Source organism: Sinocyclocheilus anshuiensis, unplaced genomic scaffold, assembly GCF_001515605.1.
Source record: "Sinocyclocheilus anshuiensis isolate Anshui unplaced genomic scaffold, SAMN03320099.WGS_v1.1 scaffold828, whole genome shotgun sequence".
Taxonomy (NCBI): Eukaryota; Metazoa; Chordata; class Actinopteri; order Cypriniformes; family Cyprinidae; genus Sinocyclocheilus; species Sinocyclocheilus anshuiensis.
In genome coordinates this window covers 199,627-221,510 of record NW_015549604.1, presented here as the reverse complement: position 1 = coordinate 221,510, position 21,884 = coordinate 199,627, and the positions used below count along the sequence as shown (strand labels likewise).

The window sequence follows — 21,884 nt, the reverse complement described above, 5'->3', positions numbered from 1 at the left end:
CACGCAGTTGCTGCGTTATTCATTCAAAATATTAGAGAAATATAGTATAGTAGCTCAATGCGTAGAAGATCTTGATTAGGTTAAAACCGAAACCAAGCCATTCACACAGATGCATACTCAGCGCATTTTTTTAGATGGAAAAATGTGACTGCTGCACTCGCGTCACACAAGAAATGTAGCCATGCAAAGCTAAAACAGTTTAAACTTTTAGAAAACACGGCGCGAATTTGTGGAGGTTTATTCCTTTTCACTGCGTCTCTTATGTTTTTAAATGCAATCTGCGTGATGGGCGATTTGGCTCTTTGTATTAAGCAATATATAAATACATGATACTGTTTTGTTCATAATTGTTTATGCAATTTACGAAATTATATTAGATTTATATGAGTTAATTTAGACGTAATGCACGTTTTTTTTTATAGACAGTTATTTCCATGCGTTGACATTATGTGCTGCATTATTTTGCTCATTGCGCTCTCCTGTGGCCTCGGGAGACAAGACAAAAGTTTCCTTAAAACCTATTTAATCTGCATATAAAACATTAGAAATTAGATATTTGTTTAATTTTTATTGTGTGTTTGACTATTAAAACAAACAAATATTTGTTGTTTGTCTCAATAAATTGGGTTAATTTAAAAATACAGTGGTTAAATTTAAAAAAAAATTTCTATTGCTCTTTGTTTTAAAAAAGGTTATAAAAAAATGTCAATAATTATCGATACCGAACGATATGAAACATTGCATCGTTGATACATTTTTTAGCTATATTGCCCAGCCCTAGGCTAGTATTTCCCTTTTTGGTATGGCGTAGCGGTTAAATCTATGACCAAATTGTAACCAAAAATGTTTTGAATCCCACAAGGGTTGATCTAAAAACAAAGACACCTTACCCAGGACTGGTAACTTATAAAAAGGAATTTTCGAGCTAATAATACTAAATCGTTTTATCATTATTCACCCCCATGCTGTTCCAAACCTGCATGACTTACTTTTTTCTATGGAACATGAAAAAATATATTTTGAAGAACATTGGTACCCAAACAGTTTCAGTTCCCGTCGACTTTCATTGTATTTTTTGACCATACAATGGAAATCAATGGGAACAGAAATTATTTGGTTACCAATATTCTTCAAAATATCTTCTTTTATATTGTGCAGAAAAAAATCATACATGTCTGAACAACATGAGGGTGAGTAAACGATGAAAGAATTTTCATTTCTGGGACGATAAAATCATCGAATAAATGACTACTGACAGCGTAAACCCTTTTTAAATGACTTTTAAGGAAACAAATTGCATGTTATGCTAAACACTCATGTTTCCGTTTCCCTGACAGCTAGACAGACCACAAACACCCACTTGCATGCCAAAAAGTGAGTTCATCTCAGATGGTGACAGATGAAAGCTCTAGTTCAGCCCTTGTAAATACAGTGTTCAGCCTCAAATCTGCCTGGGAACGTGAGGGATTTGTCCAGTCACCAGGGGCAGATCTACCGGGGTGGCACGGGGTTGTAACTGTCACCCTAAGAAAAAGCTGTGCCACCCCAGAATTATCACAGAATAAAATATAAATGTAAGTAGTGTTTCATGTGCTACTTTTCAGCCGCGGTGATGACAGAATACGCAAAATAATGGCAAAAAACACGTCTTTCAATAAACTGTGCACATTGGTTGCACGCGCACGCAGCGTGCCAGTGTAGTCGGCTTCATCAACAAATGACTCTTATGAACCGGAGTCAAAACCACAAAGCTAGTAGCCCTGTTCACTACTAACGAATTGTTTTTATATTTGTTCGTGAATCAGATAATTACTGCTTCTCAGCTAACTCAGAAGTCCTCTGAGAAATCTAATCCCGTCCGGATATGTCTGAGATAGACATTAGACAATGGATATTTCACTATTCTATATGTACAGTAAACTGTAGCACATGTTGTACACCACAGCATGTGACTGCCAAATTGTATTTGTAACCATTTTTTATATGTACTGCATTTTTGCAGAACTGAGAAATGACTGCCTAGAGATATAGCTAGTCTTGTGTCAGGAGACCAAGAAACTGCTATAGTGCTGTATGAAATTTGGCGAAATGTGCAGAGGATACTAAATTTACTTTTTTTCATTTAATTTTTTACTTTACTGTATTGTGGTGCATACCGAGTTCATACAATTCTTTGGTATTTGAACTTTTCTAGTGCTTTTCATTTACTACAAGATTACTTTACAGTAGTAAAATGAAAACTATTTTTTCCCAAAAGTTCATTGCTGAATTATACATCTGTATCTGTAATTTCATTTATGTATACTGTGATAGACATTGAGCTACAAAAATTATTCCTGAATCCTAGTAATAGTTTTTTTGTTACAGTGTTATTGATCTCAGTGTTCACTGGGCAGGAAAGTCATCTGTGTATTTGAATTGTGTAAGCATTTACAGTTTTTTTCAACTGCTTACACACAAAATCTTTACTTGTCACACAGTTTCTGAAACCTGACACAAATACCAGAACCACACACCAAATCTGCAAAACCATACGCTAATTCTCGGCCTTTGACTCAGTTTTCAATTTCATAAAACACTTTTTGCAAAACACAACACACAATTCTCTATTTAACATACAAAAATCTAACAGGAATTAATATTATGCCAGAGGTGTTTGCAAATGTTTGCTTTTGAGATGTGTTTGTGATATTTTGAATGCAATTGCATTTTGCAAGAGATGTGAGGCATTTTGCATTTTGTGTGTGCAATTCTTGGATTTTTGAAGTTTTGAAAAAAGAGGCAACGTTTTGAAAATGTGTGTAAGCAGTTGAAAGAAACTGTAAGACAAACTGTAAAAACTAGATTGAAAAGTTTGAAAGACAAATTTATGCTGGCTTGTATTAAAGTCTTGTTTAAAAAGGTAAATGGTTTGGTCGGTTAGCTGTTCTAGATGTTTGCTAACGTGTTGCTAGTTGGTTGCTAGGATATTCTGGGTGGTTGCTAGGCTCTTGCTATGCAGTTGCTGAGATGTTGCTAGAGTATATGGTTGATAGAGTTTGTTCTGGGTGATTACAGACATTCCCACCTCTGTTAATAACAGAAAATCAAACAGTTTCAGTGCTTTGATATTATTGTATTTCTTTCTAATGCTAGGAAATTCAAAAGTTTCTGTTGCTCTTAAACTTGCACTAAACGTGATTATACCATCTAAGTAGCCTATGTAATTTTAATATTTATTTTTCATTTTAAACAGTATAGATGATTACTTAATGGTAATACAATATTTGTGATCACAACTGTGTATGTCAGACCATAAGTCCCCAAAAACTATGCATGGGGGCTTGCTTTGGTGTTGCCACCCCTCATAGACCCCATGCCACCCCATTGCCACCCTAAAAATGATTTTCTAGATCCACCCCTGCCAGTCACACACACCTGCACATTGGCAAAATCCACTCTGTTGAGGTCGCTGAGCATCTGGTTGATCTGTGCCGTGTTTTGTAGTACGGCACGAGCTGCTTGGGCCAGGTGGTTTAGAGAGGTGTATCTGCGCAGGGTCTGAGCAAACGCACTTGCAGATGTCACCTAAACAAAGACCAATCCCTTTTGCAGCCAGCCTCTAGCGGCCAGTTGACGAATTACAGTTTAAGTCACTTCCGTTTTGGCTTCACGAGAGAGAGCGGGAGGTTGCCGCTTGCTCCAGGCACATAGATGTGGCCGCCATCTTGGAACGGTCAACTTGACGTCATTCACCATACTGTAGGTTCTCACAGAGCCGTTGAGCCGTTCTGTGCAGGATTGTGGCATCTTTCGAATATTCAGTGATTACTATGGTGAATGACGTCAAGTTGACCGTTACAATATGGTGGACGGCATACGTATAGCGGCCCACAGAAACAATCGCTTATGAGGCATCTACATATATATATCTATGGTTGATACTGTTTCCTATGCAATGACGCTAGCCAATTATAACAGTGGCCGATTACTGAGAGGCCTTAAAACAGGTCGTTTTTAGACAGAGGGTCAGAATGAGGGCTGAAAATAATAATTTTTCCACAGATTTATTTGTTTTTTGTGCAAAAAACTATATTATCATTATAAGTAAACCTCAAGGAACATGTTAAAATAAAAATAAAAAATCCATGTCATGACCCCTTTAATATTCTAAAATGTAATTATCTAATGTTTAATGTATTGTAGTATTTAGGGATTTTGTTTTGCTATTAAAGACTATTTAAAAGAGTAAAAAGGAAATGTCTTAATGCAGATGATGTGACCTTTGCATTTTCCCCAAACAAAATTCATTAGGGAAAGGTTTTAAGTCTTCAAACACTTTTAAACCCTCCTAAACCCCCTTTTAAACCCTGTGTCACAAGCACACTATTTTATCTTCCTGTCAGCACTAACTATCATTAGTCATTCATAAAACAGGAGTTTTGTGGTATTGACTGTAGTGGTTGACTAATGTAGGAAATACCATAGTGAAAGGTGGCTGATATGATGCAACTATATTGTAAAAAAGTCAAATGTAATGAAAGCAAATAAGGTGTACACTACCGTTCAAAAGTTTAGGGTAGTAAGATTTTATTTATTTTTTTTAATAATTTTGTTATTTTTAAAATGTAATTTATCCCTGCGATGGCAAAGCTGAATTTTCAGCAGTAATTACTCCAGTCTTTAGTGTCACATGATCCTTCTTCTAATACATTGATTTACTGATCAATAAACAGCTGTGCAGCTTAATATTTTTGCAGAAACCGTTGTGTTGTGGATTATTGTGATGTTTTTATCAGCTGTTTGAACTCTCATTTTGACGGCACCCATTCACTGCAGAGGATCCACTGATGAGCAAGTGATGCAATGATACATTTCTCCAAATCTGTTCTGATGAAGAAACGAACTCATCTACATCTTGAATGTTCAGTGGGTGAGTACATTTTCAGCAAACTTTCATTTTTGGGTGAGCTATTCGTTACTAAATATTAATACTTTGTCACGATCACTGACCTTCACACGAACCATCTCTTCAGGAATGTTCATCATGGCATTAGTCAGCCAGCTCTCAAGACTTTTCGCAAAGTTTCGGATGGCTTGTGTTAAGGCACCTGAAGAAAGAATTAAGATACTTCAGAAAAATATATGATGTTGTGTGGCAGTGGACGATTCGCCTGTAATTGGTGCCCTGGCAGCCTGAATGTCGACCCATATCCAAATTGGCGAATGTCAATGTGAGTAAAAATAGGCCACTCCAGGCAAAATGTGACTCAACTGATGGATCACCACCAGCTCTGGCACATACTGCTGCATAGTAATAAGTAAATCTGTATTGAGAGAACTCACTGGGAATAGGTCTCAGAACGTCTGGGATGAGCATCTCCACCAGGCCCTGGTACAGTGTGTTGTCGCAGTCACGACTCCAGCGAAGCACTGGATCATATTTACAGAGCAGCACCAAACATGACTTGGGCAGCCTCTTCTCAGACTCATCATGCCTAAGATAGCCAAAGAAACCAGATAAAGTTTGTCTTATTATTCATTAACCCTATAAAGCCTACTGTATCATATTTGATATGCAAATTTATAAGATCTCTAAATTTTGAACATGATTGTGTACAACTAATGAAAAACCAGCTACAAGCTGTTGTCTGACTGATAGTTTATATTTTATTATTCTCATTCTAAAAACATCCACCTTCAGGGCATGGTACACATGTCTTTTTGCTGTGAAATCTTTTTTTATAAAGTAAACATAAGAATAACTTACATATTGTTAGTAATATTGCAAGATGAACACTTACTGGACTGAAGCGACTTAGTGATTATCCACACACCATTTTCTAGAAAAATGGTGTTACAATGTGAGTACCAAATATAATCCATCAGGCTTTTGAGGAATGTTGCATTGCATTATATGTTAAGTTAATTGTTTTATTTTATACCTACACCACTGTTTGAAGGTTTAGGGCTCAGTAAGATTTTTCTTTTGAAAGAAATTAATACTTTTACTCAGCAAGGATGCATTCAGCTGATCAAAAGGGACAGTAGAGACTTCAAATAAACGCTGTTCTTTTTAAATTTCTATTCATCAAAAAATCTTGAAAAAAAAAAAAGTATCACAGTCACCGCAAAAATATTAAGCAGCATAGCTGTTTTTAACAAGACATGTTTCTTGAATAAAAGACACTTTAAACTATATTTTAAATTCTAATTATATTTCACAGTAGTTGTTAAACTAAAAACAACAGAGCTTTGATCATAACACTAGGCATTTAAATATCATCTTATTGGAAGATTTAGAGTGACAACTGATATTTATATGCATTTTGTGTAAGTAGTCTGCTATACTGTTATAAAGGTCTCAATTATTAAACATTACAGTCTATCAGAAGTTCATCTAATGTCAATTGTGTAGGGCCCTATTATTTCCGCGATGTGGACAACACGGACAGAATCGCGGAATCCAGTCATAAAACGTAATTTACTTTATAACGCAGAATGTCACGGAATTTGGCAAATTTTGGAAGGATATATCAAAAGTAGGTCAGCACTGTTATATCAAAACAAGATATGGATTAGTGATTAGTGTCTGTGAATATTAAGCCGCAAAAAATTCATTTAAATATGAATCCTTAATGTTTTGCGTGTCTGTGTGAATGAATGGCGCAGACGTGCGGTTTTGTTAACAACACACATACTGAAGCGCGCGTAACGCTCGCTGTGTTTTCAGCCTCTGCCGCCTCAATATATGAGTACATGAACACATGAACATAATTTCTACAATCTCACTTCATGAGCATTTTACCATTTATTTTAAGAAAAACTATCGTCATATCATGTAAAAACAGAAACCTAAAGGTCTTCACAGCAACCCGTCAAAATAAAAGTTCAGTTTAACGTGAAAAAAACCATGACGGAAATATTACTTCATGTAATCATAGTACTACTACTGATAATAAATTATTATCAAAACATTATTTTTAAAGGAATATTTACCAGAACATTTTAGCCTAAATTTATTTAGCAGAAAAATGTAAATACACAACACAGTATTTCTGCAAAAAAATAAAATAAATACAATAATAATTAAAAAATTTTAATAAAATCAATTAATTAGAGATGCTTTAGATTATTAATATTTAATGAAACCATTAAAATAGAATCCAGAAAAATATATTGAAAACAGAATTTTGTAAAAAAAATAAAACTGAACTGGAGAAAAAAAGAAAACATATTTAGGGCCTTAAAAAACATTTTTTTGTTAAACTTTTAATAAATTTCTCTTTAATATTGTACGTTTCATGATTTCAATTAATTAGACATGCTTTTTGATGAATAAAATTTCATTTAACCATTAAAACCTTAAATGGAAAACAAACAGAATCCAGAACATTTAAAATGGAAAAAATTGAATTTTAAATAAAATGGAATTTGGGGAAATTTGGGGATTTCATATGGCCCTTATTGTGATACTCAACAAAAAAACACTTTTTTTTTTTTAGATTTCTTACATTTTCATATTTTGTCTAAATGTTCAATAAACTGTTACATTCAAAAATATTTTTTATATTTTCTGACAATTATTTCATATTTCTCTATACCACCCTTGCTCAGAAGAACCACCCAAGAACCATCTTGATAAAAATCCTCCTGAAAGCAGGCAAAACTGTGAAAACCTTGACATGTAGTGTTGGATTTTGTTGTGCTGAGAAGCAAACTTACACAGCTAGTGTTGCTGAGTCTCCTGCCTGACTTTCACTGAACCTCCAAAACGTTTTCCAAAGAGTCTCCACCAAAGGGAACTGAAGGTTGACCATCACATCCAGAATGGCCTTAAGAAAAACACAACATCACTAAAAATCAATTCGAAAAGATATTTAGCTTCTACACAGATATTCATAGTGATGTCGACAGTCAATCTCTGGTTTCAAACAGAGAAGAATAGAGAAGACTCACTTCGCAGTGTTCTCTGTAGAGCAACTGAAAGCTTTTAAGATGTTCCAGCTCAATGCCCTCTGGTAAAGCTCTACCCTGCAGGTCAACATCAGGGAATTCCGGGAGAGCTCGGGACGCATCTAAACAGCAATGATAACAATATAATGATTTGTTGTAAAAATCCATGTGAGGGCTTTTCACACGTTTAACCCTGGGTTATGAGTCATTTGAACCTCCGCTTTAAACCCCCGGGTAAAGGGACGTTTCACATTTGTAACTTAGAAGCGGGAATAGCACCACTTTTGCATGCATTTCAGGTTACGCTTCTGAAATTAAAGGTTCACACTTCACACTGATGTCACGACTCACCTAGAAACTGCTGGTACTGCTGGACCTGGGTGCTGATGTCCGACAGACCCGAGCTCTGCTGCTGCTGCTGTCCGGATCCTGACGACATTCCGTTAGTGATTCCCTCCACCTTCTGTACCGGCTTCAGCCTTCAGGGAGACAGAACCAGACTGAGAAACAGAGGAACCAGAGAGACCGATAGCAAGGTATGAAAGAGAGCACGTGTGTCCACCTCTGTTTCTGGGAGAAGGGCTGCTGCCTCATGGCCAGGTGTTGCTGGTCCTCCATCAGACGGAGCAGAGATGAGCTCGCTTTGATCCGCAGTCCATAGTAGTGATATTTGGAATTCCCTCTGGAACAAACACACCAAAGCTTCAGTGCACCTGCGTGACCTGAACCAGAGGATCATGGAGGCTTCTAACCACATATGCGCGTATATGCGTGACTCTCAAACACATCTCCATTCAAAAGTTTGGAGTCAGTAGATTTTTCTAAAGATTTTTACATTTTTTATGCTAACCAAGGCTGCATTTATTTGATCAAAACTACACTTGAAAAACAATAATATAATAACATTTATTTAAATACAATATAATTTAATGAAGCACTATATATATATATATATATATATATGTGTGTGTGTGTGTGTGTGTGTGTGTTTTCAATATCATTACTCCAGTCTTCAGTCAGTGTCACATGATCCGTCAGAAATCATTCTAATATGCTGCTCAAGAACCAATAGTATTATTTTGGAAGGCATTATTTCTGTTTAATATTTTTGTGGAAACCATGATACTTTTTTTAGGATTCTTTGGAATATAAAGTTATTTTAAAAAAGCTTTTATTTAAAATAGAAATGTGTTATAACTGTGTTTACTGTCACTTTTGATCAGTTCCTTTCAGAATAAAAGTATAAATTAATTTTTTTTAAAGTCTTACTGAACCCAGACTTTTGAAAGGTGACGTATGCCATATTAATTTAGTGTGACTTTTGTGAGTGAACCGTTCTTATGAACCAACATTTTTAATTGATTCAGTTGATCTGATTTGAACATATAATAAATTAAACTACTTAACGTAGGTAAAAATAGAGCTTAAATACATTTCATTTTAGTTTTGTTTTGGGGGGGGGGCAAATTCTCTGAATGAATTGATTCACTAAAATAAAAGTACATGTCATGTAACCTGATTCCTCTCACCGTGTGCCCAGGCGTCTGGTCCTCAACCCCATGAACACAGAGCGGATGAGTTTTCCGAAGGACGCCGCGTTGACGGGTTCCAGCTTTTGCTCCTGACAGTGCAGCAGGTAGTGGCAGTAGAGAGTAGAACGGGGCAAACTCACCCCTTCCACTGTCTCATAATTATCCAACAACCACTGCACCTGAGGGCCAGAGGACAGCTGCCGGGATAAGACACACACACACAGCCACAGACACACACTCAGACAGAGAGCCCAGGCTAAAAGATGTCCTAAGACAGACAACACACAAACAACCAAATGCAAACCCGTGCATATGCTTTTGCATGCAGACTGTAATTACACACTCATGCATAGTGTAATTCATTTAAAGTCAACAGTAAACTACATTCACTAACCCCATTTTAGTTCATTTTGAAGTAAAAAATATTCAAGTGGAAAACAATGTTGAACAGGGCTTGATTTTATTGTCACAGGTTGATTGGATGATAAGAAGCAGATGTTTCAGACCTGAAATGTGAGTTTGCAGTGGGTTTAAATTCATGTTGACTTTAAATGAATACAATTTCCTCGAATGTGCAACAAATGGTATTATTTAGCAATGTCTTTACATATGAATAATGTTATTCTGACAGCTTCATGAAAGCATACACTGCTGTGAATAGGTCTTTTGTCTGAATTTCTGAGTTTGTGCACATTTTATATTAGTTTTGTTATTGTTATTGTATGAATGATTGTGTTAGCATATAGTCTGGTGGTAAAAGAGGAACAAAGTTTCTGGTCTTTCATTTCTTTGGAGTTCAAGGTTTCAGTTGTACAATAATTCAAGTGTGAAGTAGTGCGCCGACAGATGAATCAAAAGCAGAACTGTTCGGTAGACATGACAACAAAGTGTTTTTTTTTTTGGCAGAAAAATAACATACCAACAGTCAACAGTTTTGGGGCCAGATTTTTTCATGTTTTTGAAAGAAGTCTCTTATGCTCGGTAAGGCTACATGTATTTGATTGTAAATACAGTAAAAACAGTATTATTGTAATATTACAATTTAAAATAAATATTTTCTATTTGAATATATTTTAAAATTTTTAGATGAATAGAAAATAGTTTTATTTGAAATGGAAATCTTTTGTAAGTACACTATAAATGTTTTTACTGTTACTTTTGATTAATTTAATGCATCCTTGCTGAATAAAAGTATTCATTTCTATTCATTTAATAACTAATTAATTTCTAGTATTTAAAGAAACATAGCATAACAAACACAAATTTTACAGACTCTTGAATGGTATGCATCCCCATGTTTTGGTTGTAAATCTGATGACATTCAGTGTCTAAAATACAGAAAACCAGACGGGGGCAAACACTTTTGCACAGCTCTGTATGCCTCTCGACAACTGTTTCTGCGTGCCGTGGCATACAAGACTAGTATGCAATGAAACGATAAATCAATAAAATGCCTCAATTCTTAACTAAAATCATTTTGTAACAGAATGTGCAGCAAAACTGGAAAGCTGCTGCATATAGGAACATGTTGAACACAAGGCCATCTGTCTCTCATATGGTTATGACTGAATTTTAATGTTTGCAGCAATGAATACGACAGCACAGTGAAAGCCTTAGCAAGCACCACTGACAAGCTACATGTCAACTGGACATGTGTCATCATTGAAATGGCATGCTGTTCCGACAAGTCAATCTGATGACTTTTTCTTCATAGAATAAAACTGAAAATGAAATCAATTTGGACTTGGAAGTATCACTGTGCTCTCTGGCATGTGGAACGGAGCAATGAGATCACCATGCGTTTAAGTTCATTTGGGTGGCGGGAAGAGGGGGGAATCTGTGAGTGGCGATGAGTGACGATTAAGCCCCGCCCCTGCTGTCGTCATACCTTTTTGTCTGCCGACGGCACGCTATTGTCCTCGCCTTCGTTTATACTCACGGTGGCTGGAGAGGCACGAGTGGGGTGCGGATAACCGTGACCGTTTCCGCTGCTGCCGGTCCCGCTGCCAGCCAGCATGTAGCCTCCCTGAATCACATAGCTCCCGCTGCTACCATTAGCCTCGCCTCCGGAATTTCCAGAACCGTTCGACGCCGTCCCAGTGGCTGCCACTACAGCTGTGACTCCGCCCCCTGCCGCCGTCGTGGCATTGGCCACGATCTGCCCCGTCCCCGCCACAAACATGGATACCCCGGGGGATCCTGTGGTCACGGAGACAGTGAGAGGGGTGCCGGGGGACGTGGCCTCAGAACCAGAGGCAGGGGTGGTCTCATAGTACTGTCCAGCAGTGGTCTGGGTGTACAGAGGGGTCTCTGTGTACGGGAAACTGCTGGAACGACTGGGAGAAAATGAAGAGGGTTAGGATTCAGAATAGTATTCAATTTGAACAACTTTTACTACCTTGGGCTTTTCAGACTTTGCAAATAAAATTCCAAACAGTCTTGTTCCATATTTAAATCTTTTGATATGTAACCTTGGGTTAGTAATTAGTAGTTTTGAGATTTAAAACTTTTCAAATCCTGTGGTAAAAATCGCATCATTTCACCCCTTTAACATATTTAAGCACAAGAACCTTTTTAATAAGTACTATTTTAATATTTCATATCTAAATATTTTTTGCATAAATAATAAATAACTTAATATTTTATATTGTCTGGTTTTCTGAAGAATATTACAGAGACAAAAAACATGTTCAAAGGTATGGGTTCGGTAAGATTTGTTAATTTTTTTGAAAGAAGTCTCTCATGCTTTCATATATTTGATCAAAAATACAGTAAAACAGTAATATTATAAAACATTATTATAATTTATAATAACTGTTCAATATATATTTAGGGCCAGCTTTACTAACAGCTTGCGCCAGCGCACACCGTCTTTTTGGCGTTAAAATAGTACTGTCAGGTTTTACTAAAGATGCGCAGTGAAGAATTAGCGCTGAAAAGGCGTAAACAGTTATTTTTGCGCCTGACCTTATTGAATATGCATTTCTAGTAGTTTCCCTTTCAGACGCAACATTTATGGGAGGAGAGTGTTCAAATAAATCATGCAATGCGTTTTACTAACGTTCACACTCGTCAAATGACTGGTATTTACGCCATTATTTAACGCCCCAAAAAAGCATGTCTTAAACTATTTTGCGCTTGAAATGGCTGCAATTATTGTTGCTAGGAGAGGCACAGCAAAGAACAGAGAGCGCGTGGTAGAAGGGAGAGGATTTTTTCCACACGTATTAATTTATTTAGAAAGCAAGAAGAACACATTGTCCAAACATATCGTTTGCCAAGCCATGTTATTTTTAATTTGCTTCAGGAAATAAAAGATGACTTGGAACACCCAACTAGGAGTCACGCAATATCAGGTCTATCAAAACTTATTGCAACCCTTTATTTTTTGGCCTGCGGTTCTTTTCAACGTACTGTGGCTTCTTTATTTCTTTATTTGCGGCTATGCTAATTTGCACTGCGCTTGGTATATTGCGTTGGTCGATATGTAAATGAGATGTTGCTTCTGTGTTCTTTAATTTGCGTGTTGTTAGTAAATCACCCGCAGAAAATTCCCCTCCCATCGGCACTGTTTTGGAATTGCGCTCTCGCGCTAATTTGTCGTTTAGTAAAACTGGCCCTAAGTTGTAATGTATTCCTGTGATGCAAAGCTGAATTTTCAGCATCATTACTCCAGTCTTCAGTGTCACATGATCCTTCAGAAATCATTCTAATATACTGATTTGCTGCTCAATAAATATTTGAGTATATGGAATAACCGTTTTATAAAAGCAATAAGCCCCGTGAAGCCGTGGTTTACAGTGAATTTATAACAGCTAAGGGGAGTTGTTAGGCACGACGCGGAGCATTCTTGGGGCTTATTGCTTTAATTTAATGACAGTTTATGGTTAGCTGTAGTGCTGTCAAACGATTAATCGCATCCAAAATAAAAGTTTTTTGTTTACATAATATATGCAAGTGTACTGTGTATATTTATTATGTATACACACATATGCAGTATATATTTTGAAAATATTTACATGTATACATTTATATTTATATAATTTATATTATATATAAATATATTTAATATATAAACATAACTTATTTTTCTTAAATATATACATGCATCTGTGTGCATTTATATATACATAATAAATATACACAGTACATGCACATATATCATGTAAACCAAACTTTTATTTTGGATGCGATTAATCGCGATTAATTGTTTGACAGCACTAGTTGGCTGTCTGTTTTTAAACAAGCACAGCTTTGTTTCATGCTGTGTATCTTTTGGCACCAAAATTGATATTCATATTCTACAAGCAGTGCTAATCCTTTCTTAAAATACAAGTGTGAAGTTTTGTCTAACCCATGGTTAACAGTGGCTATAACAAAGAGCTAGCTGTTAATTCAAGAAGTCCTGTAGCTGATCCTGCACATGTGCACAGGGCTGGGGCTGAGTGTTGGTTCCTGTAAATACTCACATGGTGCTGGTGGTGTAGGTAGCATCTCCTCCTTCCACATACTGCACCTGGTTAGTATACACATGCTGGACTGGCACCTGTTGGAGCTGCTGCTGTACCTGCGGCGCACATACACCAATACAGAAATTTAGAAGGCAAAATTGGCCCAATCACACTTCTGCAATAAACTTAATTCTGCAATAAAAACATGCCTGCAGCCACATTCAATGCACTAATTTAGTGTTTCCCAACCTTTTAGTCTTATGCACAGTTGCACACTCCAAAAAAACAATCTCAGCAGTAAGATTCAAGTACTCATCCTCAACAGCAATCCCAGAAATATGTTCATTTAACTCATATTACACTGGATAGCATTTTTCATTATTCATTATTAATATAATGGAAACTATCAAAAATTCACTTTTTTAACTAAAAACAATCAATACTGTGGGTGAAAAATAGACTCACAGTGTCAATTTCTCTAAAAATGGTTTGATACATTTGATGAAAATAGAGTTTATTAGAATTATTTTACTTAGCTTTTATTAAAGTTATTTTGCTTTTTAATATAAAATATATTGCTGATAATATAAAATTAATAAAAAAAATATTTAATATAAACAAATGTTTAATCTTTTTAAATCTTTTCTCAGTTAATCTTTTTTTTAAAAACATGTTAAAATCAAAAATTATTTATTTTAATATATTTATATATTATGTATATCTAGACTACCATACTAAAGTTTGGGGTCAGTACAATTTCTTTCTTTTATTTTTTTTATTAAATAATACTTTGATCTGCAATATTGATCAAAGTGACAGCAAAGACATTTATAATGTTTAACTAAGTGCTGTTCTTTTGAGCTTTCAATGAAAAGAAAAAGCAAAAAAAATGTATCAAAGAATCCTGAAAAAAAAAGTATCACTGTTTCCACATAAACAACAACTGTTTTCAACATTGACAATAATAAGAAATGCAAATTTAACATATTAGAATGATTTCTAAAGGATCATGTCACAATGAAGCCTGGAGTAATGGCTGCTGAAAATTCAGCTTTGCATCACAAAAATAATTTATATTTTATATTAGTTATTTTAAATTGTAATAATATTTCACATTGCTGTTTTTACTGTATTTTTAACCAAATAAATGCAGCCTTGATTAGCATAAAGAGACTTCTTTCAGAAACATTAAAAAATCTTACCAACCCCAAACTTTTGAACAATATTGTGTGTATTATATATTTTTAATTTAGGCTTCCCATAGACCCTTGGTTGGAAATCACTGCACTAAATGATCTAACACAATCAACTCACTCTCAATGACTGACCACAGCTATACCTACAACACTGTGTTTTAACTAAAGTCACCTACGCTATGGGCTGAGGGCATCTCATAGAGGTAAGACTGCACATCTGGCACAGGAGCAGAGGTGTAGGAGACCCTGTCTGTCTCCCAGCCCACTGACATGACGGGTACTGAGAAGGTGACGGGTGAATAGGTGACAGGTAGAGATGAGGGGAAACAGGATGAGCAATCCAGCAAACCGCCATTGACAGATGCATAGGATAAACTGTCTCCAAACGGGTTAGTGCTTTTCTCTAGTAGTACTACTGCTGGCCTACTCTCCAACCAGTTTTCTATCTGTCTCTGTCTCTTCACTTCACTCTCTCTCTGTGCATCACTTCCTCTCTGTGTGAGAAAAGAGTTCTGAAAGCAACCGTCAGAGGGTTAGACGACTGTAAGCTTAGTGAATTTTGCATTAAAGGAATAGTTAAGCCACTTTTTCTAGATGAACTATTCCTTTAATGCAATACATTCAAGATGGCTTGATTGTGAACATTCGAAAATGAAATGTGAGTCACATAAAATGCATTTTAAAGAGAGAGAACTTGGACATCATAGGCATCAATTTGACTGCAAAGCCAGTCTTTACTGGCATAATAACACACATTTATATGAGTGAGAGAGCTCACCTCCTGTGTCAGGTGCACCGATTGTAGGCTGGTGACATTCAGCTTGGTGCCCGGCTCTGTTTTCGTTGTCTGAGATGTGGCTTGCACTACTGACCTCTGTTAATAGATTACAGGGAAAAATGAAAAACATTAGCTTGCTGAAAAAGCTACTGTGAGAATGGCAAACCACAATCTAATTTTTCTAAATTGGGTCATGGTTTACAGCTCTAATGCTTTGTATGTGTGTATGTACTTTCACAGAATGAAGGAAGTTACAGAAAGAAGCTTCTCAGACACTCAATTTAGTATTTTTTTTTTTCCTCATTAAAAAGCTTTACCCCTGAAAAAATGAATAGCATTTGTGTTTAAAATAAGATAAAGACTCCAGTCATATCAGTGGCCTATTAAAATTTATTTGGGGCAGAGATGATCACATGTTAACCTGAATACCACTCGCTTTACCTCAGTAACCCTCCTGTTTTCAGAACCTTCTGTGAATAGTGTATTTCTATAATGCTATTGGTGAATGTAAACTTCCTAGCCAAAACACAAACACAATAAGACTAAATGAACCTTTAAGTATGTTTTAGGTATACTACCATTATGTCGATAAAACTTTATGTTTTTAAGTCTCTAATGCTCACCAAGACCGCATTTATTTGACCAAAAATACAGTAAAAACTGTAATATTTTGAAATATTATTACAATTTTTTTTTATTATTATATTTAATATATATTAAAATGTAATTTATTCCGGTGATGGCAAAACTTAATTTTCAGTTCCATTTTTGTGGAAAATGTAATACGATTTCCTCAAGATTCTTTGATGAATAGAAAGTTCAAAAGAACAGCATTTATTTGAAATAGAAATCTTTTATAATATTATAAATGGCCTTTACGGTCACTTTTAATCAATTTAATGCATCCATACTGAATAAATTAATTTCCTTTAAAAAAAAACGTACTAACCCCAAACTTTTAAACAGTAGTGTATGACTTACAGTTTATAAAAGCAATTATTACAGTAATGCATTTGCATCTGTGTATATTTACCAGAATCTTTTGGACATTCCAGCAGAATTGTTAAACTACCAATTTGTCTTTAACACATTTTTGTTTTTTGAGAGCAGCGGTTTCCTCTGTGGTTACCTCCCACTAGTGCTGTGCAGGGTATTCATGATGGTAGACAACAGCAAAATCCCTCAATCATCATGTCTCGTGCGTTTGAGGACTGCAGGGCAAGCCTTTTTCTAAGAACTGCTGTTCTACAAAACTCAGACTCAAACAACAAGCAGTGCTGAATTTCCTCCATCTGTGGACTGACTGAGGCCCAGGTGTTTAAAAACCCTCTCACAGTTTTCTAAGCTTCAACAACACTTCTTCTGATCTGATGAAATCTTATTTAATTAGACCATATTGAAGAATTAAAAAAAAGCACTTAGTATGAAAGTTTTGTATTTATATATTACAAGATAGGTCGAAAATACCTGAATTTTAATGCATACATTTGAACACTTTAAGTCATTTTAACTAAGTACTTTTTAAACATTCACATACTTAAATACATGATCTTGATCGCTTTCTTTATTTGTGTACAGATATGAAAAAAAAGGACTTCACTGACATATTTTGTTATCATGAGCTTGAATTTGAAGCCATATAATTCCAAAGGGTTTCTATAGATTTGTCAGTCTGTACATCTATCTACACTACTGTTCAAAAGTTTAGATTTGGAAGGTTGTTCCAATGTTTTTGAATGTCTTTTGTTCGCCAAGGTTATATCATGAAACATTATTACAATTCGAAAGAACTGTTTTCTATTCGAATATATTTTAAACAGTAATTCATGTGATAGCAAAGCTGAATTATGCAGTCACTTTTGATCAATTCAGTGCATCCGTGCTGAATATAGTAGTAGTGTATATGTTCAGTTATTTCTTGATTTAACCCTTGATGCTATTGCAGTGCAATCCAAGTAGTGCTTGTTTAGATGAGTGGTGGTGCCAGTGGCTTTGCTGTGTATTTGGCCACACAGGGTTAGGGTTTAGGGTTAGTGTTACCTGTTGGGCGGTCTGCACCTGCTGCACCACCTGTGTAGGAACTCCAGTCTGGACTACAGCAGCAGGAGGACTAGAATCTGACACAGAGTCACTGGAATGAAGAGAACCCTCTATAGGAAGGAAACATGGAGAAAAAGAAGTGTATTAATATTTGACAGATGTTTTATCCAACGTGACCTGCGTAGCATTCAAGGTACACATCTTTCTGGGAATCAAACTCATGACCTTGGAGTTGGTATAGCGTCATGCTCTACTGTTTGAGCTACAGGAATGATACATCTTTTTTTTTTTCTGAGCAGAGACTATAGCATGTCATTCATTCTTAGGTTGAGGTAAAATGTTTATTAACTCTTACCTGTAACTGTGACAACGATGTACTGTGGTGTATTCTGACTGCTGGACTGCGTAGGTGAGCTCTGAATCTCAGCTGTGACATATTGAGTCTGAGTGGGCGGGGCTTGTGTGGGCGGTGCCTGGGCGATTGCCTGGCTCTTCTGTGCTTGTGAGGGAGGGGGTGTGGTCTGGCCGGTGGGCGGGGCCGCTGAAGGCGTGGCCCCTGTAGTCTGAAGTTCAGCCAGGAATTGTTGGGGAGCTGCCGTCACGGTGGCAGCCTGGCCTGATGTGGGAGTCACACCGCCTCCCTGAGGCTGGGAGGTCTGCTGCAGCTCCCTCACATACGCTGGAGTTGCCATTGGACTGAATGCAATGAAAGGAGAAATTCATCACAGATTCACATGATAATATATACAATATAACAAACAAAAGAAAATAGAAAACTACATTTAAATGCAGTTGTATGATTGGAAATGGTGAATTTTGGTGTATTGCTAGGGCAATAGGTGCCTTTAATGTAAATGAATAAGTAAGGCATAATTTTCGCGTCAGGGTCCATATCACCGTTTCGGGGGTTTATTCTGTGATAACAACTGGCTGAATGTATATTATCAAGACAAGCAAACAAGTTTAAACAAGATGAACATTTTAAGTGACAACGTACAGTCAAACCAATTATTACACAGATTTTCACCAAATAAATAATTACGTTGAATAAAACACTGATTTGAGTTGAAACAGTTTTAAAATCTTATCTGTTTATTGTCGTAATCCATTAGAAATGCATAAAACAATTGTCCTGGCAACAAGAAACAATACAACAATATTATTAATAATACAGTTCTCCGAATTCAGTTTCAATACAGTCGATAAGTGAGACTCAAGATGGTACCAGCTGCATTTCTATAAATCAAGAGAGAGCAAGTTAGCTGTGTGATACGAGAGACATGGAAGAAGCTCTGGCCTCAGCTAACCGGATGAGCAGTCTGTTATTCAGCATTGCTACAGTCATTACTGGGGAATATTAGACCTCCAATGACGCAAATGACCAGTCAGAATCAAGCATTTCAGAGAGCCATGCAATCATTTGTTAAAGGGGTCATATGATGCGATTTCAATTTTTCCTTTCTCGCTTGAGGTATTCGGCCAATCATAACGCACTGGATAGCTGGCCAATCACAGCACACCTCGCTTTTCAGACCGATGAGCTTTGTAAAAATCAACGCGTTTCAGAAAGGCGGGGCATAGAGGAGAAACAATAATGTACAGTATGTGGAAAATAATGTTTTTTGAACCTTAAACCGCATAAACACATTTCATTACACCAAATACACAAAATAATGTTCTTTTTAGCAACATCATATGACCCCTTTAATTTCATCATTTGCTAGGTGTAGCGAATCACCATTGTCAATAGTGTAGGATGAGTTATGCACTGATGTAAATTAAGGTCTAAGTATGACCAATAATAATGAAGATGCTTTCCGTAGGTAATAACACTAACAAAGTTAGTTGAGTTTTCATTATTATCACTAATCACCACCTTGGCACAACCATATGGTTCCAGGAAAGCCCTAAAGACTACAACCATTGTTGGGCCAGCAAAAATAAGAGGAGGGAAGGTTAGGGCAGAGCGTTTGGTGTCCTATTACCAGAAACCTGATCACTGCTTGCAAATGAATGAGGGCACACACCATTGCCAAGAACACAAAGTGGGACTTGGGCACAAACAAAAAAAAAAAAATTAAGGTGCATTTCTCTAAAAATAGTGTCTTAGATATTTGAAAATCTAATCTCATTGTTTGTAAAACCTTAAATGTGAACCTGGACCACAAAACCAGTCATAAGGGTCTTTTTTTTATTGAGAATTATACTGAAATCTGAATAAATAAGCTTTCCACTGGTATATGTTTGTTAGGATAGGACAATATTTGGCTGAGATACAACCTGAAATCTGAGGGTGCAAAAAAAATCTAAATATAATCGAGAAAAACGCCTTTAAACTTGTCCAAATGAAGTTCTAAGCTATGCATATTAATTTAATCAAAAATTAAGTTTTGATATATTTACGGTAGGAAATTTACATATCTTCATAGAACATGATCTTTACTTAATATCCTAATGATTTTTGGCATAAAAGAAAAATCCATAATTTTGACCCATACAATGTATTATTGGCTATTGCTACAAATATAACCCCAGGGTCACAAATATCAATGTCAATAAAAAAAATCATTATCAAAATCAATGTCTAATTTCATCTGTCAGTACTAATTTACTTCATTACTGTTACTCTGGCAAATTTATGATTCAGTTATGCTATAATCAAATCAAGCCTGTATACATCTTGCTTCTTTTGATTTCTTATAACGTTACCATATGAATTTTTATCACTTGTTTTGTTATGCATCACTTGGTTCCTATAAACAAAAAAAACGCCCTTACATAACTATAATAATAATAATTCATTACATTTATATAGCGCTTTACATTGTGAGGGGGATCTCCTCATCCACCACCTGAATGCAAATATTTCTATAATATCATAATAATTATAATAAATACACAATGATCTAATATATAATAAGATGGATAATATTTCTATAATATCATAATAATTATCATCAATACACAATGATCTAATATATAATAAGATGCATAATAATAAAAATAAAAATTTATTATTTACATAAATTAACAGGTACTGGCTTCTATAACATACGCGTATGCACCCATAAGGCATATTTTAACCAATAGAAATGTCAATAAATAAAACATTTGGACCTGGTTAGTATGTCCATAAAGTAAACACATAAAGTAACAAAGTAGAAGAATCTACTCGTGGTCGTGCAAACATTTCGACCTGTGCAGTCAAATGTCCTGCTTTGCATCTTATTCACAATGCACTGCCACGAATGCTATTTCGGCACATTATATTACATATGGTTTCATATCCAATAGGCATCGAGTGGTCAGTAAAGGTTAAGAACAGCAGAGCATCTGGTTTATCCAGCAATAACGGCAGGTTTGTCAACGTGGTCGTCGGTGTAACTATGCCAACAGCGTTTATAACACCTAGCTCCATAGCAACGCTACGGATGGGTGGCTAGTATCCAGCAATGTGTATGGAGACTCACGACGTATTATTGCAAACAACACCCGCCATTTTGTACAACCTATCTAGTATATCGTCATAACAACGAGCAGCTTTGGCTGAGGCTGCTGGTAATAATGTCTATCCTTAGAGAGACGCGTCTGTCTAGCGCTGGACACGATCGCTTAGCAATCCCGCTCACCGATAATGATTATTGGACATCGATAGACGCTAAAAATATCATCATCCTCGCACCTGTTTCTGTTTTCCACACAGTGAGACTTCATATGAAATATAACAAACGGAATCACCTCTTATTCCGAGTGACTTTTCCAGCGGTACTTTGAATTTAATACGCTTTTTGTCAATGAATCGGTTTGTTGTTGTTGTTGATTCTCGTTGCTGGGTTCTTGTCACCACGACTACCGTGGCTATAGCGCTGCGTCCTCACCCGGGCAACTGTTGCTACCCACTCGCTGCGTTCCCGCCCCCTTTCTTCGCTCTGATTGGCCCGGATACAATAAC

At 36.2% G+C, this 21,884-nt stretch overlaps 1 protein-coding gene across 4 annotated transcripts in view; it reads right to left on the bottom strand.

Moving 5' to 3' along the window:
• LOC107658707 (MHC class II regulatory factor RFX1-like) overlaps positions 1 to 21,794 on the bottom strand; it is a 27,910-nt gene extending 6,116 nt beyond the window's left edge. Inside the window, exons 1-14 of one of the 4 annotated variants that reach the window (XM_016447366.1) lie at positions 21,671 to 21,794; positions 18,288 to 18,628; positions 17,933 to 18,042; positions 15,893 to 15,988; positions 13,937 to 14,034; positions 11,356 to 11,803; positions 9,465 to 9,664; positions 8,498 to 8,617; positions 8,287 to 8,414; positions 7,939 to 8,057; positions 7,705 to 7,814; positions 5,326 to 5,477; positions 4,993 to 5,090; positions 3,418 to 3,567 (exon numbers count right to left, since the gene is read on the bottom strand). In XM_016447366.1, coding sequence (XP_016302852.1) covers positions 3,418 to 3,567; positions 4,993 to 5,090; positions 5,326 to 5,477; positions 7,705 to 7,814; positions 7,939 to 8,057; positions 8,287 to 8,414; positions 8,498 to 8,617; positions 9,465 to 9,664; positions 11,356 to 11,803; positions 13,937 to 14,034; positions 15,893 to 15,988; positions 17,933 to 18,042; positions 18,288 to 18,624 — 2,166 coding nt within the window. In that variant the 5' untranslated portion in view covers positions 18,625 to 18,628; positions 21,671 to 21,794. The remainder of the gene's footprint in view (positions 1 to 3,417; positions 3,568 to 4,992; positions 5,091 to 5,325; positions 5,478 to 7,704; positions 7,815 to 7,938; positions 8,058 to 8,286; positions 8,415 to 8,497; positions 8,618 to 9,464; positions 9,665 to 11,355; positions 11,804 to 13,936; positions 14,035 to 15,892; positions 15,989 to 17,932; positions 18,043 to 18,287; positions 18,629 to 21,670) is intronic. The other 3 variants (XM_016447367.1, XM_016447368.1, XM_016447369.1) reach the window with 3 other exon arrangements.
• Positions 21,795 to 21,884: the final 90 nt, after the last annotated feature.